This window comes from Galeopterus variegatus, unplaced genomic scaffold, assembly GCF_000696425.1.
Source record: "Galeopterus variegatus unplaced genomic scaffold, G_variegatus-3.0.2 Scaffold3138, whole genome shotgun sequence".
Taxonomy (NCBI): domain Eukaryota; kingdom Metazoa; phylum Chordata; class Mammalia; order Dermoptera; family Cynocephalidae; genus Galeopterus; species Galeopterus variegatus.
In genome coordinates, this window is record NW_007729249.1 from 223216 (window position 1) to 248672 (window position 25457).

At 43.0% G+C, this 25457-nt stretch overlaps 1 protein-coding gene across 2 annotated transcripts in view; it reads right to left on the bottom strand.

Moving 5' to 3' along the window:
* LOC103599884 (transmembrane channel-like protein 5) overlaps window positions 1–24886 on the bottom strand; it is a 42369-nt gene extending 17483 nt beyond the window's left edge. Inside the window, exons 1-11 of one of the 2 annotated variants that reach the window (XM_008584069.1) lie at window positions 24802–24886; window positions 18925–19024; window positions 16539–16626; window positions 15846–16094; window positions 13102–13253; window positions 11164–11308; window positions 10077–10232; window positions 7495–7646; window positions 4913–4991; window positions 3121–3218; window positions 1722–1817 (exon numbers count right to left, since the gene is read on the bottom strand). In XM_008584069.1, the coding sequence (XP_008582291.1) occupies window positions 1722–1817; window positions 3121–3218; window positions 4913–4991; window positions 7495–7646; window positions 10077–10232; window positions 11164–11308; window positions 13102–13253; window positions 15846–16094; window positions 16539–16626; window positions 18925–18995 (1286 nt within the window). In that variant the 5' untranslated portion in view covers window positions 18996–19024; window positions 24802–24886. Of the gene's footprint in view, window positions 1–1721; window positions 1818–3120; window positions 3219–4912; window positions 4992–7494; window positions 7647–10076; window positions 10233–11163; window positions 11309–13101; window positions 13254–15845; window positions 16095–16538; window positions 16627–18924; window positions 19025–20884; window positions 21449–24801 lie in introns of those variants that run through there. The other variant, XM_008584068.1, reaches the window with a different exon arrangement.
* Between the last annotated feature and the right edge of the window lie 571 nt (window positions 24887–25457).

Genomic DNA, 25457 nt, shown 5'->3' on the forward strand with positions numbered 1-25457 from the left:
GTGTGTAAGTATATCACCTAAACTACCAAAGAGAAGTCCTCACTATCTCTAAAAATCAAATACATTGACATTAATCAGTTATTTGCAGACAGGAAAATTACTCAGGACAACTTTAAAGAGTCAGAAAATGAAACACTTTCCAGTGATATGGCATATTGGAGTTTGCAAAGCAGTTTTTGTCTATTATTGCATCTAACCCTCAACACAATTTGGAGGCAGCTATTATTACATGCATTTTATAGATGAGGAGACTGAGCCTCAGAGAAGCTCAGTGACCTCAGTAAGTGGCGGACCTAGCTCTAGAATCCAGGTTTATCCAACTCCAAATCCATTACTTTCAAGTTAGCAATTTCCCAGCAGATGGAACCTGGGAATGTGATACACCATGCAGAATTCTGGTATTAAATCCATCATGTTAAAATAAGTAAGAAAAAAATAGTCACTGGCTATTGATTTAAAGTTTCTGGGTGAGCTTGTAAAAAATTTTTTTTGAGGGTTGGACAGTTAGCTCAGTTGTTTAGAGCATGGTGCTGATGACACCAAGATCAAGGATTCGGATCCCCTGATCAGCAAACTGCCAAAAAAATTTTTTTTTTCTGTATGGTATATCAGTCAAGCAGGCCAAATGTAAGGAACACACATCCCTCTCTGCCTTTCTGTATTCTCCCACTGCTGTTGAGAAATGGATGCAAAGTACCATTTTCTACCACAACAAAACTAACGGCATAAGGGCAATGAGAAATGGCAAATCAATACTAAGGAGACAGCAGTTCAAGGTTGAGACTGTGGCAAACTGGAAATATTCACCCCAGTCCAAGGCCCAGACACATGTTACCAGGATGGGAGATGGGCCAGATCTTTCTGAAGAGAAGTCAGAAATAAAAATTTTATGTGAAATCTTCTGATTTTTAAATATTGGTGGTTGTCTTTGTCCATTTGGGGTGCCATCACAAAAATACCATAAATCAGGTAGCTCATCAACAACAGAAATTTATTTCGCACAGTTCTGGAGGCTGGGAAGTCTGAGATCAGGGTGCTTGCAGAATCAGTGTCTGGTGAGGGCCTGCTTTCTGGTTCATACACGGTGCCTTCTCACTGCGTCCTCAGGTGGTGGAAAGGACAAGGAAGCTCTCTGGGGTCTCTTCCATAAGGGCTCTAATCTCATTCATGAGAACTCTGCTCTTATAACCTAATCACCTCCCAAGGGCCACACCTCCTAACACGACCACATTAGTGATTAAGTTTCAACATATGAATTTTGAGGGAACACAAACATTCAGACTACAGCAGTGGTCAATTCAGATGTTTTAGAAAAAGCTGTGTGGGGGACAAGCACAACACAGCTGCAGGCTCCACACCACCTGCAGATCTCTAGTTTGGGATTCCTGCTCAATGCTTATTCTTGTCTGAAGTCCTCAGGGTCTCATAAAGCAAAAGAACAGTCTACATGTTACATTCATGGCTCTCAGACTGGCTGGATTTGGCATCATCCGCACAGCTTTGTAAAAAAACAGATTTAAGGCCTTTCCACTGAAACTCCACGTCCACAGACAGGTGGGAACCACTGGGCATCCTGCAGAGTCTCAAAACTTACCACACCAGAGAATTTGGCATCATCCGCACAGCTTTGTAAAAAAACAGATTTAAGGCCTTTCCACTGAAACTCCATGTCCACAGACAGGTGGGAACCACTGGGCATCCTGCAGAGTCTCAAAACTTACCACACCAGAGTTTGTGCGTAGATCAGTTCTAGAACATTCCTGGCAATGTCAAATTCCTGTAGACCAAGACTTGTAATAAATTGCATTCCAATGATTCTGTGAAAACATACTAAGTTTAGTACCCACACCGTAACTCCCTCCTTCAAAAGATTCCTCACAGACTAGGACAATCACCAAAAGAGACCCTCCCCAGTTTGTAATAAAATCATACATTTCTTTACAAATTTTTAAAAAGTTCCAAGTATGTAATTTGGAGAAATAATTGAGGGAATTGAGGGAAAATGGAAATTACATGATGCAGTCAAGTGGGATACTGCTAAAGTGGTTTAAAAAAATTCTACAGAACATCTGTTACCCTAATTATTTAAATTATCCTACCTATTATTTATACCACTCTTTGCTTATTACACCATTTTTCATGAACCAGATAAACTCAGCACCTCCCAATCCAAGTACTGCTATCAAATTAAGTGTTTCCCTGTTTTGTAAATCCACAAGGGAGAAACCAAAGTCTCCGATTACTCTGGGGAAACTTGAGACCTTACTGATTTCTTCATAAGAAGGAGTTATCAATAAAAAAATTGCTGTCAAAAAATCCTTTTTTACCTTTATGTCCAGGCCCTGGACAGAGGCTGGAATAAAGTGAGTTTTGGCAGAACTGAGTGGGGAAATTTGGCATTCAGTCTCCCCACTGAGGAAAGAATCGGCACTGTGTCATGCCATCTTGTCACCAGAAGAGCTTGCAAAAATACTTAAATGTTTATAAGGAAAAAGATGCTCATCATGTTATTAAAAAAAAAATGAACAAATAAAAAAGAACCACACTTGGCCAATGATGGCCTCAACTCTGTACACCTGCTATCTAAAATAAAAATTAGTACATGGATTAAATTAAATTAAAACAATGAGATAAATCTATAGGTACTGACATGGAAAGATGCTAACGCATAGTGATAAATTCACAAAAGCAAACTCCACAATGATTTTGCAGTGTGATCTCATTTTTGTTTTGGAAAGTTATTTAGTATTGTATAATATACACCACACAGAGCAATGTGTGCATGGAAAAATCTGGAGGAATATACATTAGAATATTAAAATTACCTATAGTGGATAAGATTTCAAATGGTTCAGTGTCTGTGTTTTATTTCTAGAATTTTTTGTCTTAAGAGAAGGTTGTAAAAGTTCAGCTGAACCAAATGAACTATGACAACAGGACTGTCAGGTTAAAGTGAAATTTCAGTTAATTTAGGAGAGAACGACATCCCAAAGGACAATAGGCAAACTTAGAACAAGGCATACTTTGAGTCCGTAAGGAATCTGTCCTTCCCGCTCAGCCAGGAATCAGGTTCTGTTTACAGCAACAGGTACTAATTACTCATGACTGACAAATATTTACCTCCTCAGAAATTCCCCCAGGAAGGAATCAGCTAAAGAGAACACAAAATCCATCAGAAGGAGCCGGTAAATTTCCTGGCCGATGAGGGTTTCCCAGCACTGGAAGGAAAACAAGAGTGAGGTTGTAGGAAAGAGCTGTTTGCTGCTGCAGCTCAGTTCTCATCTGTTCCTGGCTCCATGTACTCAGGACATGGCTGGTGGCTCAAAGTTCCTGTGTACCCAGAAAATCAGACCCACTCTTCATCTGCAAAAAAGCAACCAGGTTTCTTTTCTGGGGCGTGTATTCTCTTTCTGTGCTCCGTCATCCCCCATTACAGCTTGCTCTCTACATGTAACAAAACTTTCCCTTCTCATGATCTCTCCTCTTAAAACTTTTCATCTCTGACCAATATCCTCTGGACCCCATTTCTCAGCCAGGGCTAATCAGTTTCTTCAGTAGAATAGGAGGCATCAATGGCTAAGAATGCCTCCACTCTTTTAGCTTATTGACCTTATGAAAAATCAGTTATTATCTGCTTAATGAAGAAAGTGGTTTAGAGGTTCAGCAAGCTAGTGTGAACTGAAAGTTTGAATTAGTTTATGAAACTGGTGGGAAGTAACCTCTGCAGGAAGTCAAGTGCTATAAGCTCATAGACTGGGAGCTATTAGATTTGGCTGGAAGAGGAGAAGGAAGTTTTGGTTGCACAGCCCAAGGATGGGTAAATGGATGGCTAGATGGACGGATACACGGATGAACAGATGGATAAATGGAGCATGGATGAATGGATGGGAAGTAATGGGGTGGATAGGGAGATAAATGACTGGATGGATGGATGGACAAATGATTGGATGGATGCATGGATGGATGAATAGTTGGATGGATGGAAGAATAACTTAGTGTCTGCTCTAACCAGCCCAACGTGGAAGGCTGGTTTTGAACCTCTTTAATAATTAGGGAGAGAAGCTGAGGGTGCCATGTTCATGTACAATGTTTGAGCCTGGACACAGCAGTGTTATTTTGTGGCTCAAGGACAAAGGATGACAGAGAGTTGGAGAGGCCCCTGCTTCCCTCACTCCACTTCCAATCCCAGGGCATCCCAGGTACCTGAGGGCACAGGAGGGTCATCAGCTAAGGATGACTGTGTGATGTGAAGGCCCATTCTCATGGGGGAGCTAGTCATAGGGGCAGAGGAACCCCAATGAGAAGTCTAGAGAGGGTGGCTTGTTCCTGGATCCACGTGAGACACCACTCTCAGAGTAGGGGTCAGGCACCCATCCTCTGAGACAAGGGAAGACAGAGAAGCTGTCGTCACATGATGGAGAGCCAGGAATCATCAGAGTTAGGACATAATTGTTATGCCAGCACTTACGTGCTTACAGATTGGTAAAGCCAGGATATCACAGGAAAAATGGAACATCATGGATCAAATAGGATCCTGTCCAAAACCCCAAGGCTGTTAGGACAGATTATGTCACAATTACTACCATCTGTTCCATGCCCACCACACGCTGAGCACTGTACTTATACATACATGATATCATTTAATCCCCATTTTACAAATGAAAAAATTGAAGCTTAATAGATTAAGTGATGCTGCAGATGACATAGCTGGTCTTCGAATCAGATCTTCCTGACTCTAGAACTTGAGCTTTTTGTTGAGACCCCTCCTGCCTCACGTCGCCTTCCAGACTGGCTTCTGTTCTCTTCCCACAAGGGATTAGTGCCAAATAGAGGGAGTGATGGCTCTTCAGAAACATCCTCCCTGGTGGTCAAAGGCCACTAAACTTAAGGCAGAACAGCATAGAAATCTCACCTCTTCACCAGACAGGGCTACGATGTTAAGCCAGTAGTAGCAAAGAATTCCAATGATTGATATTTTCAGAAAGATGTTACTAAATAACAGAAGAGAAAACAACTGTCATTACCCTCCATGGCAGTCTTTTGTGCTGTTAACCAATTGGTCACATGGTAGGTTAGAAATTCCTACCCCCCTGGGGTTGGGCGGGGCCACCTGGTTAGTTCTGACAAAAGAATGGAGAGCAGAAGTGATGTGTTTCACGTTGAGTCACTTCCAAGCAGGAGTACTTAATGCCAGTGTGCGACCCTCCAGAATTCACCGTCTTCCTTTTGGAATCTGGTTAGTTCTGACAAAAGAATGGAGAGCAGAAGTGATGTGTTTCACGTTGAGTCACTCCCAAGCAGGAGTACTTAATGCCAGTGTGCGACCCTCCAGAATTCACCGTCTTCCTTTTGGAATGGCACTAAGCAACATTCAACACATTCGCTCCCTGCTCTCTCAGCCTGCATCCTTCCTGCCCATCCACAAAGCACATGTAACATGAGCAAGGAATAAACCTTTGTGCTCTACGCCACTGAGGTTTCAGAGCTTGGTTGTTACTGCAGCATAATCTAGTTTATTCTGACCCATACACTCTCTTTTGTTTCATCTCCAAACATCTGATTTCACTTCCCGTTATAACAATAGTAAATGTACATAATATTCATTGGGTGTTGACCCAGGGTACTTTATTGAATCACCCCTTGTAAGGTAAACACTGGACGTAGACTTATATCCCCCCTTCATTTCACACCAGAGTTCCCCCTCTCCCCTGGGAAACCACCCCTGGCCAAGGTAGTTTACCCAAGGAAAGGCACATCTCCTTTAAGAACAAATGGAAGACCAAGACCATAGGAAGCAGCTGGAGTAAATTAATTAGCATGTAAATGTGGTTTGAACACTAGTGTTAACTACTCTGGTGCCAGGAGGGGTGAACTTGTCTACTCAGCCAGATCTCTTGTGGACTGAGTTGGGTGAGGGTCTACACATAAGCATGCGAGTGATTTACACCTCTCCCTTGATCTGTTCACTATATAACTGTTGTATGTACCCCATGGTGGCACAGATTTCTAGTTGACTGGCTGCCATCAGCACCTCCCATAAGTCTAATAAACCAATGTCTCTACCTATTGCAATATTGGGTGAGTTTCTTTGGAGTACACAAACACCACACGAGTGCCCTTTCAGATTTGGGGCTCCCATGACACACACCTTAATCTTTACAACTCCATCATTAAATAGATGGTATTTAATGCTTATCTTACCCAATATGCAAGGTTGTGGCATAACAATGAGACCTAATATTTCCCCCTCTATACCTAAGAAAGTGGCACCCTGGACCAGTGGGTAGGATGTGGGGGAATAACGAAGGTATAGGGATCACCCATACCCTAAGGTTGGAGTTTTCATAATATGAATTGAATATCATTGACTGACTGACTGATTTGCTCATTCATTCATTGGCCAATTATTCTTGAACACCTATTACGTCCCAGGCACTGGTAACAAGGCGAAGATTCCCCCATAAACTGTGGGGAAGGAAAATAATAAATTTAAAAAATATATATATGTCAGGAAGTGGTAAGAAAACGATAATGCAGGAGAGAAAGGGTGGTGAGGAGCTGTTACTTTTAACAGGTGGCCAGGTAAGAGCTCTCTGAGAGGGCGATGTTTGAGCAGAAGCCAGAATAAAGCCAGGAAGCGAGCCACACGGCTGTCTGTGGGAAGGGTGTTCCAGACAGCAAGAATGGAACAGCCAGTGCAAAGGCTCAGAGGTGGGTCTATAGTCTGATGTGTCTGTGAACACTTAGTAGGTCAGTGAGAGAGAGGGACAGTGGGCAAGAAGGAGAGATGTGGGAAATGAGGCTGGAGAGCCGGCCAGCAGCCAGACCTCAGAGGCCATGTAAAGCCAGGGCTCTGGGCTTGATCAGTAAAGAAGCCCAATCTGCATTGTAGAGACCCATTCTTATAAACACCACCATAACCAGAACAAGTCAAGGAACTAGCCAGGAGAAGCTGTAAGAACAAAATCTGGGTAGTTTTAGGCTTTGTTTATCAACCCCCTGGGTTCAACTTTAGTACTTATGATGTCTTTGTGGGAATCACAAAAAGGTCACCCCTCTGAGCCAATGAATTGCCAAAAGCACTCCCCCACCTCTGTTTGGGTGGCTGAGTTACAAAAATGCACCTCGTCCTCCCGGCCGATGCCAGGACTCACAGTTTAAGGGTAACACTGGTTGATTTCAGTCCCCGCACAACTCCTCAGTCAGGAACATTTGTGCAGTGCACAGCCTGTGCCTCTGGACATCTCATACTTGAAAACTACATTAATCCTCAGGCTAGTAGCAATTGCAAAAGGTAAGCCATTACTTTGAGCAAAAGTCATATGCACTCAGTAACTGTATTTTCTCAGGGCTCTTCAGATTTTACGGCTATGAGCCCACACCGCATGAACACGCTTTCCTCTGGGAATTCCTTCCTTTGGAGAACAGAACTCTGATACTCGAGCATAACCCTTGGAAATGGAGGCTGGCACTGGGTGGGACAGACACACCTACCGGATCAGGACGATGTAGACTTCGTGCCGCGGCGTCTCGTACCTCTCCACCAGCCCGAACATGGAGTAGAAGCGGGGCACGGCCAGGTTGATGCAGGACACGAGGAAAGGCAGTAACAGCACTGCCCCGTGGTTCGGGTGCTTCCTCAGGAACTGCAGGGGATGGAGGAGAGAACTGAGATGCTGAACACACGCTGGACCCCTCTGTACCTCACTCAGAAGACCCACACCATGAGAAAAACCCCAAAAGTAGCTTCTCTGGGGAGGAGCTATTAAGCTATCATTTATTTAGCATTTAGCCTGTGCCATGCTAGCTCGGGCTCAGAGAGGTGAAGACGCTTGCTCAGTGTCACCCAGCAAGGAGGTGGCAGATCTGAACCTAGGTGTGTCTGACTCAGGGACCTGAGATCAGTCATTCTGTGACTTGACTTTCTTTACCAAGATGCCTGGGGCAACGAGGAGCTGCTCCCTCACTGTTGAAGCAAAAACTTGGGTCTACTGGAGCTAAGCACAAGGGTGTTGACCACCTGGAATTTCTCCTGCCCTCTCCTGTGTGGGCTTCATTTTCATCAGGCTTCCCCTGTCCTTGAGTATCAAATTAGGGGGAAGGGGGCACCTCTGCTAGCCCACGCTGCACCTTTGCATGAGGTTGGGAAAGGACCCCTTCCTCCACGGGTCTTAGGGTAAGAGATTTCAGTGGAATTACCTGCTGATTCACCCCTTCCCCCCACCAAGGCCTGACCCTGCCTCCGTCTACCTCTGGATGGTGTGAAACCACCACCCACACTTTTGGCAATATCTTTGGAGCCAGAGTAACCTGGGTTCAAATGCTGCCCCCCACCCCACACTTAAAAAGCTACAAGGTCTAGGGTCAGAAGCTTAGCTTCTCTGAGCCTCTTTTCCCCATCTGCAAAATGGAGAGATGATCACAGAACCTATAGAGACATTGCAAGAATTAAATCTAATAAAGTCAAATCAGATCAAATAAGGCAACGACTGGACCAGGGCTGCTAAACAACACAGCCGGGACACCATTCATGTGGAATTGTAGTCACCAATGAAAGGCAACCACTGGAGTTGTGCAAAAGGTTGACACTGCCTGGCATAGAGCAGATTTCAAACAATGTGAATTATCCCCCCTCTACCTCCTCTCTTCCTTAGCTGCCGCCTCCACTTCAGGTAGGCATGAGAAAACCTTCAATGTGAAAAGGAAACTCAGAAGTCCTCTTCAAACAGCTACCTGGACATGGCTTCCACCCTAGGTAGGCAATGCCAGGCCCCTGAGGGCTGTGACTCGATTTCCCTTCTTTCAAGGCAGACCTTAATATGGCTAATGGCAAACTCTTCAGTTTGTATAATCCTGCACCCATTTTTTTGGCTGGTTTTTCACTCACTTATTCATCCATTGGGTTAAGCACCTACTCTTTGTACTAGATTTAAGGCCAGGGGCCCAGAAGAAACAGATGCATAAACAGGTATTTTCAAAGCTGTGTGTGACGAGCACACAGGAGAAGCCTGCAGAATCTGCAGCACCCAACTCAGCCTAGTGAGGGTGGTGGTGGTGGTCATAAGGGAAGGCTTCATCGAGGAGGTGACATGCATGCTAAGGTCTAGAGGAGGGGAAGGAGTTTGCCCCCTGAAGGGAAGTAGGGGTGGAGAATGGACTGCATGTTTCTCACCTCAAGATGAACAAACACCATTCAGCATTGTTGGTGTAGAATATGGGTGGTTGTGGGGTTTTAAGGCTAGAGATGCAAGGCAGGGGTCAGATCATAAAAGATCTGTTAGCTGCACTGTGGAGGATAGATTTTATTTTGAGTATAATGGGAAGCTATTAGAGAAAATGACACAATCAGACCAACCTGTACCAGAATTCTAGAGGTCAGCAAACTGTACACAATTTTCCAGAGGAGAAAGCTGATACCTACAGAAAAACAATACTTTGCCCAGGCCACCTGCTAATTATTCTCAGAGCTCAAATCATGACATTCCTTTATCACACCTGAGTACCAGCCTGGGTAGACCCTGCACGTAACTTTTCTCTAGTCCTGACCCTACACCTACAAAGGCAAGTAGACAGATGAGGAATCTGGGACTTGGAGAGATTAAATCAATTGCCAGGGCCATCAGTTCACGGTACTTATTGAGTGTTTACTCTGTGCCAGGTGCTGCAGGAGGCATTAAGGATGTAATAATAAGGGGCTGACTGGTTAGCTAAGTTGGTTAGAGCACAGCCTTGTAATACAAAGGTCATGGGTTCAGATCCCTGTACTGGCCAGCTACCAAAAAAAAAAAAAAAAAGATATAATAATAAAGGAAGAAATTAGAACCTGATCCCAGGTCTGCGGCCAAAGTTTCCACCTGTCCACTAGCCCAAAGCTTCTCGTTCTTGCTCTGTGGTGTGCACACCCCACCTGGGGATCTTGTTAAGATACAGATTCTGAGTGCCTGGGCTGGGGAAGGAAGGGATGTTCTGCATTTTCTTAAGCTTCCTTCTGGTGCTGATGCTGGCCACAAATCCCCCTCCCACATCCCAAGCTGGTTCTTTGCTCTGGACCCTGGTGTTCCTGCCTCTCGGGTCACCTCTGAATTGTGCTCAGCCAGATAATAAACAGCTACACAGCAGGCAATGGCCACTCCAGTAGAGACAATCAAGGTTGCCATGTGGGCAGAGAAGCGGGTCAGCTGCTGACTGAACGTCGACTTGGCATTCTCCTGACAGATCTCGGACAGGTTTTCCTAGAAATGCAAGAAAGTCAAGTTGACCCATAGATTCCACCTCCAAGGTTAGCAAAGATCCCCAGGTGAACACTTGCTGCAGCCAGAGGTGCAAACCCAGTCCAGATCCACAGGTGAGAAGGAGGGGAAATAATACCTATAGAAGGCCCATGGGAGAATCTCAAATGGGCCAAGAACCCCCATCACTGCATCAAACATTTCCATCTTAGAGGAACAGATGGGACTGGTAGATTGGAACCATGCTCTTGAGGAAAGTACATTGAGGTCACGGAGTTCTTTCTTGAAGAATAAGTCTGGGTATCCACACTAAGGAAGAAGTTAACATCTGCAACCCTGTGGTCAAAGCCCCATTATTTACAAAGTCTGTGTGCTCTTTCTTTTTAATAAGTTTGTTTCTATAGATGAGGGTTTCTCAACCTCTGCAGTACTGGCATTTGAGGCTGGATAATTCTGTGCTGTGGGAACTGTCCTGTGCATTGCAGGATGTTTAGCAGTATCCCTGGCCTCTACCCACTAGATGCCAGTAGCACACTTCCCCATTGTAACAACCAAAAAAAGTCTTCAGACTTTGCCAAATGTGCCCCTGAGAGGCAAAGTTACTGTGAGTTGAAAACCACTGCCCTAGGATAAAATTTTAAACCTGGAACTGTGGGGTCAAGAAGTGTATACATTTAACATGTTGATATAAATTGCTAAATTGGCCTCCAGTAAGGTTGTAACAATTGCAAAGCCACCATGTCATGTGAAAATGCCCATTTCCCTACAATCATCACCAGCACTAGGCATTATGAATATTTTAAATTTTTTTTGCCAATCTTGTGGGCAATAAAAAAAAATAACTTATCATTACTTTAAGAAAAGTTACAGACATACTGAAGTAGGGAATGAGACTGGCTGCAGGAAGATGTTGTGCAAAGTGAGCTTGTCTTACCCTTATCTCAGTGCTAAGATTCTTCTGTTTTAGCTTCACAGCTCTTTCATGAGTGACAGTGAAGTCCCAGCAAAAGATAAGTTTAGCGATCCCTCTGGAGTAAATGTGGGGGTTAATGAAGTTGTTCCGGAAATACTTTGCCATGCTAGGGAAAGAAGAAACCAAAATACCTGAGGGTTATTTTGACAAGCATCGGGAAGAGTGTGGATTAAACAAAGGACAGTCCTATCATTAATGGTGAAACGTAACATGGAAAAGTTAGCCCCAAGCTCTTTGCCTGGAGCAGCATGATCACAAACATCATGGTTAACAACACTGGCTTTGGAAACAGACAGGCCTGGCTTACAATTCTGGATTTGCCAACTGTGAGATCTTTGTCTTATTTTCTGTTCTGAGCCTCAGTTTCTACATCTGTATAATGGGGATAATAACAGTACCCAACTCACAGAGTTATTATGAAAGTTGTATTAGTTTCCTATTGCTTCTGTAACAAATTACCACAAACTTAGTGGCTTAAAACAACACGAATTTATTATCTTATATTTCCAGAAGTCAGAAGTCAAAAAATGGGTCTTACAGGGCTAAAATCAAGGTGCTGGCAGGGCTGAGTTCCTTCTGGAAGATCTAGGGGAGAATCCATTTCCTTGCCTTTTCCGCCTTGTAGAGGCAGCCCTCATTCCTTGGCCCGTGGCCTCTTCCTCCACCTTCAAAGCCAGCAGAGCAGCATCTTTCCTTTCTCACTTTCTCTCTGATCTCCTACCTCCCTCTTATAATGATGCTTGTGATTCCACAGGACCCACTTGGATAATCCAGGATAATTTTTCCATTTTAAGACCCTTAATTTAATCACATCTGCCAGATCCCTTTTGCCATATAAAGTAACACATTTACAGGTTCTGGGGATTAGGACATGGACATCTTTGGAGGGTGAGGGGGCATTATACAGCCCAAGACAAGAGCCAGTTCACAGCCTAGAGCATAAGCACTCAGTAAAGGCAGCTGCAGCCAGCCGCCCCCCAAAATAAGTAAGTAAATAAATAAATAAAGGCAGCTGTTATTATCATGGGAGCTGTATCAGGCCCAGCAAGCACTTAGCACTGAGGCTGGCATGTAATAAACACTGAGTAAAATGGGCACTGCCTTTCTGGAATTTGCCACCACTCAGTAACAGCAACTTAAGAAAAACGCTAATTAGTTGGAAAGGACAAAATGAGACCTGACTTTAGTGTAAATTACTGTGCTGGCAGTGAGGTTGTTATGGGATGAATTGTATCTCCCCAAATTTCATACATTGAAGTCCTAAACCCCAGTATCTCATAATGTGATTGTATTTGGAGACAGGATCTTTAAAGCGGTAATTAAATTAAAATGAGGTCATTAGTGTGGGTCCTAATCCGATATAAATGGTGTTCTTATAAGAAGAGATCAGGACACAGACACGCACAGAGGGAAGACCACATGAAAACAGAAGGAGAAGATGCCCACCTGCAAGCCAAGGAGAGGCCTCAGGAGAAACCAACCCTGCAGAACCTTGACCTTGAACTTCTGACCTCCAGAACTATGAGAAAATACATTTCTATTGTTTAAGCCACCCAGTCTGTGGTACTTTGCTATGGCAGCCCTAGAAAACTAAGACAGACGTTGGACACTTTTTCACATGCATGTCTTCCATCTGTATCTCCTCTTTGACGACCGTCCATTCCTGTCCTCTTCTGTCCATATAATCACTTGGATCATCACATTCTCATTTTCAGACTGACCAATTTCTTTAAAAGTGCACAAAAACATCATATTTGATGTTGCAGAACAAGGAATGATCAGACAGCCATAGAAAGTCAAAATTGTAGAGAAACTGTTTCCTGGGTAATTTTTGAGTTTCTTGGATTTTGTCAAAATCTAAAATGAACCTCAGAATCAGGAAATGCAGAGACTGTATACCTGAACAGCAAACTGAAAAAGCAGATGACAAAGCTCACTCCAATCGTGAAGATGTAGGCCAGCTGCATGTTGTAGGCGGCTCCACTGCTCCCATGCTGGATGGTGGAATTAGTGTAAAAGCCATAGAACATCACTGTGTCCCTAAAATAATCCTGAAAGGGACAATAAATCCTAAGTCAGGTGCACCTCTCGAGAAAAAGGTGAACGATGACTATGGTCAGCAGAGTTGACCTGTTCTGTCTGCAAGAATCTTCACCAGTCGGACATTTAGTTTGCCAGGAAAGAAATACCTGAGGCCACTGGGAATATAAACATTTTATCACTAGGCTCTCAGAGCTGGAAAGAAATCCCAAACCTACATAACTTTACCACGGAAGGATCCAGCTCTCACCACCTGGACCCAGCGACCAAGCGAGACTTCACTAAGAGCAGGACTGCCAGGCATTATGTATCTCTGTCACCCGTTAGGTGTTATGATCAAACATGTCTAATAGGAAACAAATCAAGGTTTTAGGTCTACATTTCAGTTTTCAGGAAATAAGAAGCCAGAGAAACAAATTAGAGCAACCATGAGAAAATAATCAGACAATTCTAGAAGGTAGGACTCTGGAACCTGTATGACAACTGGCTATGTTTCTGCAACAAGTCAATGTCAAGAAAAAGGGGAGCTGGGGCTGGAGAGCTTATTTTAGATTAATAGAGATTTAAAGGAAAAGAACAGAGTGCAAAGTCTGGTCTTTGATTAAATCCTGGTCTGAACAAACAGGCTATAAAAGACAGTTTGGGGAAAATTGAAATATGATCTGGATTTTAGATGACATTAATTTTTAATTTTATTAGGCGTGATAGTGATATTGTGGCTGCAGGAAAGTCCTTATTTTTCAGAGATACATGCTGAAGAATTTCACAGTGAAATGTCCTGATGTCTATAATTTACTTTAAAATACTTCCAAAAATAATGAGATAAAATAAATATGGCAATTTTAAGTCTACATAGCTGGTATAGGGGTGTTTATTATGCTACTCTTTATTTTTCTATATGTTTAAAATTTTTCATAATAAAATGTTCCCTATATACAAATATACAAAACATACTTAGTAGTGAGAAAAATGTAGGAGAAATTTACACAATAATTCGATACTAATGCATCTACCCAAAGAAAATTTTTAATGAAAAAAGAAAAAAATAGACAAATAGAAGAACCTTATTTTGAACATTCTACTGCAGGTGTTGGCAGATGTTTTCTGTAAAGGGCTAGATAATAAATATTTTTGGTTTTGTAAGTCGTATAGCCCTTTCGACAGCTCCTCAGTTCTGCAGTTGGAGCATGAAAGTAGCATAGACCACAGATAAATGAATGTGTGTGGCCATGTTCCCAAAGAACTTTACTTACAGACACCGAAATGTGAATTTCAGATTTTTTTTTTTTTTTTTTTTGCAGCTGGTGGGTACAGAAATCAGATCCTGAACCTTCGTGTTATCAGCACCATGATCTAATAATCAATTGAGCTAATCTGCCAGCCCTGAGTTTCATATCATTTTCATGTTTCATAAAATGTTATCTTTCTTTGATTCTTTTTCAACCATTTAAAAATATAAAAACAAATTTCAGTTTGCAGGAGGCACAAAAACACGTGGCAAGCTGCGTCTAGCCCTCAGGCTGTATTTTGTCTGTCTCTGCTCTACAGAATCCCAATGGCAGACAGCCTTTCAAGAAGGTAAACTCACAAGCAGGGATTATATGCTTCAGTAGAGAGCTGGGTAAATAAACTACGGTTGCTGTGAGAAAGAATAATTTAGATTTATAAAAATGTCCAAGATATGTAGTGATCAAAAAAAGTTGTTAAACAAGACTTGAACTACAATCCTATCCTCTTCTTATTTTTATGTTTTGGGGGTTTTTTTTTCCTTTTTTTTTTTTGGTGACTGGCTGGTACAGGGATCGGAACCCTTGACCTTGGTGTTATGACACCACGCTCTAGCCAACTGAGCTAATCGGCCAGTCCCTCTTTTTATTTTTAAAGAATGATTATCTCCATACCTATCATCTTTCTATTTGTCTTTCATCTATTTATTCACCTATCAATTAATACATCAATAGATGTTTATATAGGAAGAAAAAACAGTCTACAAAGATTCACCCTGGACTGGGGAGTTAGACGAGGGAAAAAAAGTAAAATGGACTTTCTTTTAGTCCTCTTCTGTGTAGGAATTTTCTAAAAGGACCGTTGTATTTTGTAGAAGTAAAAATTAAAAATAAAGAAAACATAGGTCTATGAACACCAAAAGGAGATGTCAAACCACATATTGTTAGGAGTAGGAATTTTCTAAAAGGACCGTTGTATTTTGTAGAAGTAAAAATTTAAAATAAAGAAAACATAGGTCTATGAACACCAAAAGGAGATGTCAAACCACATATTGTTAGGTGCAAAGAAAACAAGTCATAGACAATAATTCATCTTTTGTAAGAAAGAAAGAAAAGAATGCCTGTGTGCATGAATAGTTGTGTCCACAGATGTGCAAAAAAGATTGTGGACAACACAAACTGTTCCTGGTGGTTACTTCTGGAGACAGAAATTCCATTATGTTGCGTGTTACTTTGGGAGGAAAAAACATTTCAAACACCCATTTTCCCCATCAATTTAACCTGCAGGCAAAATGAGAGGTCTGGGTAGGTCACCAGCAATGTCTGTCCCTCAGTTTCCAAGGTGCTGAACTTGGGTCAGGGAAATGAGGAACTTACCGTCCCAGTTAAAATCTCCCATCCAGTGAACTGGAGGGTGTTCCTTTCAGCCACGGTAAGCTGAGGGATTACAATGAAGCTGAAGTTCACGATGAATGAGAAAATGTTGAACTTCAAAAGCCACCTGAGAAAGTTGAAATAGGAGAGGACGCTGGTTCCGAACTTGCCTCCGATGACCTTCAGCGTCTTCTGCCATGGGCTGATGTAACTGAGGAATTCCGACAGGCTGTTCTTGGATCTCCGGTAAGCCTGGGGTCAGGATGCAAAGTGGGTGGCTTGATATTCACTCAATAAATACCTCCTGATCAGGCACCATGATAGCAAGAACGGCCACCATTTCTAGAACGGCATGATGTGCCAGGCACCATGCTAAGTACCTTTACAAAGGTTATCTCATGTAATCCTCACAACCACACTCTAAGGCAGTTCTATTATTACCTTCCCAGGTTTGCTGTTGAAGAAGGTGACATTCACAATGGCCACATTGACCAACTAACTCAGCGACTTCTTAGACCTTCCTCACAGCCACTCATTTCCCCACATCTAAACTAACCCGATGGCTCTTGCCAACAAAACAGCCCTGAATTTTGGTTCTTCTTCCCCTTGGGTCCGCTTTTACCCTCACTCTCAGCCTTCCTGGTTTTTACCCACTTGCTGTGCCCATTTTACTGACTGCAATAACGGCTGACTTACCCGTAAAACAGAGTTCAGACACTGAGCACAGCAGTCGAGCTCAAGGATACGATGGGACTGTTTACTTTTCTCTTTGTCAACTATTTTCCTGTGGGGAATGGCAGGAGAAAATGAGAGACACCAGTGCTGTTATACATTTATTCAAGAAATAGTAACTGAATGCCTGCTATGTGTCAGGCACGGTCCCAGGCTATAAGCAAAAGAAACCAATCTCCCTGGCTCGTGGAGGTGACATCCTAGTTGGAAGAGAAAGACAATAAACAATAAATATAATAATAAAATGGGTAAACCATGTAGTATATTAGAAGGTGATTTGTACTACGGGAAAGAAAAAGAAAAAACAGAGCAGGGTAGAGATGGGAAATGCTGGGGTGGGGAACATATTACAATTTGCAGTAGGTGATACCTGAGCATCACACTGTTTGAAGTTAGTTGTCTGGATAAGGGGATGGCCCATGTATAGGGAACAGACCACACAAAGCCCCAAAGGGGGGACAGAGCAGAGAGGAGGCCAGGGTGGCTGGAAAGAAATAAGCAAAGGGAAGAGAGGAGAATAGGTGATAACACGGGGTTGGGGGTGTTCCTATAAGTCTGTGGTTCTCAACCTGGGGCGATTTTCCCCCTCAGGGGACACTTAGCAATGTCTGGAGACTTTCTGGTTGTCAGACAGGGGAGGGGGAGAGGAGTACGTGTTACTGGCATCTACCAGGTAGAGGCCAACCAAGGATACTGCTAAACACCCTACAATGAACAGGATAGCCCCCACAACAAAGAAAGATCCAGCCCCCAAATGTCATTTGCACTGAGGTCAAGAAATCCTGCTGAAAGGTCTTTGGGGTGCTTCCATGAGAGAGGGAGCCATTCAGAATGTGAAATGAAAGTGTTTTTTTTTTTTTTTTCCTTTTTGTCTTTTTTCGTGTCCGGCAACGGATCGCAACCCTCAGTGTCGCGCCCGTACCGGACCGGGACCGGCCACAGGATTGCAACCCTCAGTGTTGCTCCCACACCTCGCTCAGCCAGTGAGTGGGAACCAGTCTGTATGTGGGATCTGAACCCTCGGTGGGAGCACTGCCGCGCTCCCAAGCGGCGCACTGTAGCAGTGCACCACCGGGCCGGCCCGAAATGAAAGTGTTTTGAGAGACACAATCACAGTAGGTCTTTTTATCCTTCCATGAACTCACCACATCTATTTTGTTCTGGTACTTTCCTGGCTTTATTTGGTCCACTTCAAATGCCCACCCCCATGTCAAGGCTGAGTTCAAATGCCCCCGCCTCCCCATTTTGCCCCAGCAGACTGTATCATTCCCTTCAGGTCTTTACAAGTCGCTTGTTGATATATCTATTTCTCCTGCCAGGCTTTGAAATTTATCTTTGCAACCTCAGAAAAACAGAACCGTTGAATTACTTATTAGCAATCACTACATCCAGTCTACTAGTTTTTGCCAACTATGTACTATAAATTGCTAAAAGAAAAAAAGATCAAGAACTAATAAATATGAAGTCTGAAGTCTAAAATGCCCTCACTGTTGTTTTTAAATTCCTGGGGTTAGAAAGCCCCTAAGGCCTTCCTTTTTTAAAAAAGTAAACCTTTAATTTTAGAGTAGTTTGAGATTTACAGTAAAGTTGCAAAGACAGTACGGAGAGCTTCCATATCCCACTCACCAGTTTCCCTCATTAACATGTTACATCTCCACGGTAGGTTTGTCAAAATGAAGAAACCAACATTGGTACATTACTATTCCCTAAACTCCAGATGATTCAGATTTTACTAGTTTTTCCACTGATGTCCATTTTCTATTCCAGGATCCCGTCTAGGATACTGTATTGCATTTAGTTGTCACACCTCTTTAGAATCCTCTAGTCTATGACAGTATCTTGGACTTCCCTTGTTTCTGATGACCTTGACAGTTTCAAGGGGTACTGATTGGGTATTTTGTAGAATGTGCCTTTGTTGGGATTTGCCTGATGTTTTTCTCTGGTTAGACTTGGGTTATAGGTTTTAGGAGAGAGCACCACAGAGGGGACATGCCCTTCTTGTTACAGGACTTATTGAGGGATGACTTATCAAGGGGGGGATGTTAACCTCGAGCACCTGGCCGAGGTAGTGCTAGCGAGACTTACCCACTAGAAAGTTACTTCCCCCCCTTTCCACCCTCTACTGTCTTGAAGCAAGTCACCAAGCATAGCCCGTACTCCAGCCGAGGGGGTGGGAGTTAAGCTCCCGCTCCTAGACAGAGGAGTGTCTATGTAATCCTACAGAGATTACTCAGAAAGATCTGTCTCTTCTTTTGCATTTATTTATTTCTTATCTTTTCAAGATGGGACAAAAGCAGAAGATGGAGTTTCCCATGATATCTGGGGAAGAAGAAAAGCCTTTGATTCATACCTAAGGGTCCTCTTCTCTTCCATCGTCCTTGGCTGGTTCCTGATGGCTTTAATTCTGTCTCTAGATGTCATGGGTATCAGAGATGCAATTAACTTTTGTGCTGTAGAAGAAAATAAACCAAGTTTCATTTCTTTTTCCTTGAACAGAATCATAACATTTTAAAATATGGCATCAAAGTTAGAGCATGATTTTATAAAAGCACAAGAAAAGAAAAATATATGAACCTGGGGATTCCAAAAATCACCGAGAGACCAAGAAAATATACATGTGTTAAAGCTCAAAGCCAAAGCAAATGGTAACATTTGTACTCTATTCCGATTCAGTGTTTTTCTCTTTCCCATAACAAAAACAATTAGCAAAGCCAGCAAGATCCTGCATTCTTGGTGGGTCTGTCTCTTCTCTCTTTAATACCCCAGCTTACTTCCTTTTGCCCCTGAATTCCAGGTCAAGTGCCTTCTGCACATTCCTTGACTATTGTCCTATGCTCTTCCACCTCTGAAAGGACTTCCTTCACGAATTCACATTTCTGGTTAGTGTGGCAGCTGCTGTTGGTCGCCTACCTCAAAGTCATTCATTCCCCCGCCATTGTTAATAGAATCCTGATTGTGTTTTGAAATCTTCCCCACCTGCCTCACAGGCCATGAGCTTCCTCAGGGCAGGCCATCTCCAGGCACAAGGGGCAGGTCCCATTGAGTCTAAGCCAATCCCATCAGTCCCATCCCCCTTGCAGGTGACTGGTTTCAGCACAGGCATGTGAGACAGTGCTGGCCAATGTTTTCTGATGGGTGGTCTGCTGGAAAGTTTATTGGAAAAGATTTCTTCCTTCTCCCCAAAAAAGCAAAAAACAAGAAGACAGCTCCTTTTTCCTCTGAATACTGGGTCTGCACATGATGCCTGAAACAGCCGTCACTATCTTGTCCCCGTGAGGGAAACCAGTGGGGGACTGGCTGGGGCAAAGATGAGCTGGAGATGGCTGAGAGGCAGAGGGAGCAGGCTCCTTGGTCACATCCCTGAGCTGGAACTCCTCATGAAGTGCCCTGTTCACTTTAACCGTATAGTTGAGGTAGACGGAGAGTCCCCCAAAGAAGGCCACCAAATCACACTGTGGAAGATGAGGAATTTGTGTCTCGCCTGAGGTGGAAAAAAGAATAGATGGAGAGAAAGAAAGGAGAACAGGGGAAAAGGGGAAAACACAGAGATGCAGCAAGACAGTGTGTGACAGATGACACCCCAATCTTCAATAAAGGGCTAAATCCACAAAATGCTTTGGTGTGACTGAATTTTTTCTGCTCACAGAAATCACTGAGAGCTGCTAGGCTTTCTTATTCATTTTTTGGCAGCTGGCTGGTACAGGGATCTGAACCCTTGATCCTGGCGTTATTAACACAGTACTCTAACTAGAGCTGCTAGACTTCATGGTGCAGTATTATGGGGTGAAGCAGAAACAGCTTCTCTGTTGGCCTCAGAAGCAGAGATGCTGGGAGGTCTCTGCTAAGACCTGGCTTCATGATGGATTTGGCATTAAAAGGCATCCTATTTGAAGGATGGTGGGGAGGTATGGGACCAACAAGGGACATTCCAATGGTTAAGGACTCAGGAAGACCTGCATTTGGATCCCAGATCTGCCAGGTCACTGAATTTCTCTGAACCTGTTTCCTCATCAAGCAAATAGAAATGCTTGCCTCAAAGGGGTGGAATGTGGGAAGTAAACAAAACTAAATTCAATGGGTAACATAAAGGAGGTGTTCAGCAGAGCAGCAGACACAAAAATAAGCTTGATCAGGGTCAGCTCTTGTTAGTAGGGAGGTCTCAAAGCGATCCCTTCCTTTGTCCTGAGCATCCTTAGTTCACCTAGCAAACCTTCAACATTACTTGATGTCTTATAAGTAAAAAACCCTGTGGAAAATTTGGAACCCTTCTTAGCCACCTCCCTAACTCCTCTTCCCCAGTGTTTTACTACCTTGAATGGTTTCATAGGAAGTACAAGGAGTATCTACACCCATGCATTCTGGGCTATGAAGGGTCTGAGAAAGCGACTCATTCAAAGATGTTGAAAACGGTAACAACCAGTTGCCCTTTTTGTCATTCCTCTTGCTGAAAATTTGAGAGTCTCTGGCATCGATGTCAGATATTGATGAAGCTATGCTAAAGCTTGAGTCTACCAGGGTCTTTTCTTGAGAAGTCTGATTTGAGGATGAATGGCTTTGGACACCAGATGGAGCATTCTCAATCTCTATAATGATTTCATTCACTTGGCCTTCAGATAGCATCTCTTGTCCCCTGCAAGTCTTATTCTCCACTGGGCTGGGCTTCCAAAGACCTCATACAGCAGTCACACCAGCACGGTCAGGGCTCCCCACGGAAAAGTGATGGCAGTCACAAAGGGACGCACCATTCACGTTTTTTACAAACGCCAAGATGAGATCACCAAAGTCAGCCCCATGCAGATCACAACATAACTCCTGCATCTACCCCCAGAGAGGCCTCCTCAGGACGAGTTGCATTTTTCTGCAGAGAATTCTGTCTTGGTAGCTAAGAAATCGGAAGCAGAATTCTCCATTAAAGACAATGGAATTCTAGAAACAGAAGGCAGAGATCCTTCTAAATGACTCATAATCAAAGGGAAAGATTTTCTTTTTTTTTTTTTCCTTTTTTTTTGTCTTTTTTCGTGTCCGGCAACGGATCGCAACCCTCAGTGTCGCGCCCGTACTGGACCGGGACCGGCAACGGAATCACAACCCTCGGCGCTGTGCCAACACCTCGCTCAGCCAGTGAGCGGGAACTGGTCTGTAAGTGGGATCCGAACCCTCGGCGGGAGCACACCTCGCTCAGCCAGTGAGCGGGAACTGGTCTGTGAGTGGGATCCGAACCCTCGGCGGGAGCGCCGCCGTGCTTCCCAAGTGGCGCACTGTAGCAGTGCGTGACTGGGCCGGCCCCTGAAGAGATGTTTTTAATCGTGTTATGCTCACCCTTTCATTCCACTGAGTCCTGCTTGTTTGAAAACTTCTCTGCCTGCACCAGTTTGAAGCAGGTCATGTCTGACTATGCTGTTGGAGAATCCTGACAAGTGCCATGCTTGTTTTTTTTTTTCAAATCTTTATGTGTTGCTGGGCCTTAGGGATATGAAAAAAAAAAATTGAAGATACAGGGACAAAAGATTTTAAGGGGAAAAAAAGTAATTTACTTATAAAGTTTTGCAAGGAAGATTAGAATTCAGAAGGACTGGCTCCTCAAAGAACACATAGCTATTTAGGGGATAAAACCCTCAAAATTATCAAGGTTAGATTTTATAGGCTCATGGTGGAAAGAAAATGAGCCATTTCCTAATTTGACTGTCCTACGGTATCTATTGCAAAAGCATCAGGGAAAAAGCTGTTTTTGTTAGGGGAACAGTACCTGTGGAAAAGTGTTCAAGCTTTCCTCTATTTGGGGGACTAGAGGTAGACATAGTGTCCCTGTTTTTGTCTTTGTTTTTATGCCTTTTCCCTCTCTCTTTCACTACAGGACACGATGTGATGGGGGCACTCTTACTCAAAATGGTAGTGAGTTTGCTGTCTCAGTGGAAAACTGAGCCTTTGCCTGGGAGGCAGCAAAGCCCGATTCCTTTGAATTACTAACTTAGACTGATATCCGAGAGGATTAAGTTTCCTTACCCTTTTCCATAGCTCCTCCACTTCACTTAGAAGCAGTAGTTTATTGTGACATGACTTATCAATCTGTAGTAACTAATCACTTTTATCCACTGGCATAATTTTTTTCCCTTCTTTAGCATGATTCTTCAGACACTCAGCAGCATCCCTGCTGGCTAAGCTTATGTCCACCATGTCATTTGGTTCAACGCTTGATTATATAATATTTAAAATTGACGAAATTTTAAATAGCATTTTAAAATTGATTTGTGAAAGAAGCTTCTTTCTTCAGCAAGATGAATAAGTATCTTCCATAGGTGAGTAAATAATACTATTCATTTCCTACTAAGTGAGAATGATCAACTTGAAGAGGTGAAGTGTGAATGACTGGCTGGCATTGGATTGGTTAATATTAATTTTGCCACTGGTCAACCTGGAAAGCCAGTGGTTAGGAAAGGCTTACATTACAGTCAGCCACTGAGAACTTGCCACCATTGTGTATGGCGGTTTTATCACTGCTGGTGAATTTCTCCAGGAGGCCTGTAGTTTAAAAATTAGAGAGACTGTTCCCTGGGGTCCTGAGGTATGGAGCCTGGGAAAGCCGAGCCCAGCTTGTTTAAGGTCACAAAACTAAGCCAGCAGTAGATCTGCGGGGTCAAACCCAGGTTAGTCTGAAGCCAAAGCACAAGATCTTAATCACTTCCTGTAACAAGATGCTGATACGTCATTCATTCATGAATATTTATGAATTCCTACTATGTGCCAGATCCTTCCTAGATGCATAGCATAATCCATCAAAGCTACACTTTATTAAGAGGCTGTCCATCAATTAATTGCCCATGGCTTGAGAATCAGAACAAACACAAAGCAAAATGAGGAAAGCCAGGATCATCTCCGCGTCCTCTCTTTCTTTACTTCTCTCTGCTTTTTGGAGACTCTTCTTCTGCCAGGGTCCCCAAACCTCATGGTGGCTAGTCAGAGCAGTCTTGGAAGTTCAAAGGCAGTTCTTCTCCTTGATAGTTAAAGCTATTCTCTGCTCCAGTGGGAACCACATGAAGAGTGTAATCATTGATATCCCCACTGTTTTCCTCCCAAGTAGTAGTACCCAACTCTTATGAAAGATATACACCCCCTTGAGAAGGCTCTTGAATGGTGAGGCTAATGGTTATTTTATATGCTATGGGGCTGGAAGGTGAGAGAGAATTTTAAGTCATGTGGTCCCTCAATTTGCATTGTTATATAGAGTACCCCATTAGTGTATTTCTTGTTATTCACACACTTTCTCTTTGGCTCCAGCATTTCCTAGCCTTTCTCCTCTGTTGCTTCCTTTTCATTTCTTGGTCTCTGCCTCTGATCAGACCTTCATCCCTGCACATTGAGAACCTTAGAGAGATTCCTAAAGGATTTCAAAGCCTTCTGTCTTTTCCCAATCCACTTGCTTCCATACTCTGCCATCATAATTGTATGATTAATTCAGAAAAATTCTGATCAATGCACCTCATCCCGACCAACACAGACATTAGCCACAGGATATTCAGGTAACCCAATCATGTCCTCTATGATAAAAATGATTGGTCCAAGTGTGGGCATGTGCTCCAAACAGAGCTGGTCAGAGTCTTTCCCCATCACTGATGGACAGACCCAGGGAGAAAAAAAGACTTTCTAATGAGGCTGCTAAGCTGATGGGTGTGTATGTGGGCCTGACATTGGTCATGATCTCTGGCCCATGGAAAAGGCCTGACTGTGATGGAGATGGATGAGGTCAAGCTTAAAGAGAAGCTGAATCAAGTACAGATGAAAAATAAACTAAAAACAAAATGTTGGGCATTGAACCTCTGTGGACCTGATTTTTGTAACTCATTCAGCAAATTAATCCAACAAACATCTCTAAAATACTTACTATGTGCCATGCAGTGTAGTAGGTGCTGGAAGGTATTTCTACCTTCATTTCTTTAGGTTTCCCCCATACCCTTCCCACTACATGAGCCAATAAATTCCCTTTGGGCTAATAATGCCCATTTGAGTTGGGTTTCTGTCACTTACAACCAGAAGATTCCTAATGAAGACACCTTGATGCCCAGAAGAGAAGAAAACTGCAGGTCTCAAAGAAAACCCCATTATGATAAATTAAGCAAGTACTGCATCAGTTAGCACACCAGAGGCCAAAAGGAAATGACCGTGTCTGGACTGCCTTCAATGTGTTTCTTCTCTAGGGCTGACTTTTTTGTCACTGTCCATTAAGCCTTACCTTGGGGTGACTTGTGCCAATCACATTCAGACAAAGAGGTGTTTCCACAAGCAGAGACAGGGCTACTTTCACCAACATAAGCAGGGTTCACTGGAATGAAGAGGGGAGGGACATTGTAAATTAATCCCTCCGCACAAGGTATTCCTGAGCATGTAATAGTTGTAATGTGCCCATAATGGTTAGTGATGGTTAGTAAGCACTGAGACTAAACTCTAGTAGATTAATGATTAAGAACTTCAGTGGAAAATAGGATGAAAATATAAAAACAGTGCTGTTAAATATAATCAGCTTGGATCAATGGGTTTCTTTTGTTTGTTTGTTTTCTTTCCTTACTTATTTTTATTCTTTGGATCAATGGGGTTTTTTGACTATAAGTCATGGTTAAAAATAATTTATATGCCGAGATCCAGTACACATCTATACATATACAACTGAAAAAGTTTCATAAAACAATCCTTTGCTTGAATGCATACACTGCACTCTGACATATTCTTACTCTATTCCATTTTTTCTATTTCATTTTCAAAAATTCATTTTACAACTTGTTAATGAGTTACAACCCAAAGTTTGAAAACCACTTGTCTAGGTGAATACAGAGGTTCCTCCCAGCTCTCGCATTTTGTGATGACACATGAGTAAATTTGAAATATGGCATG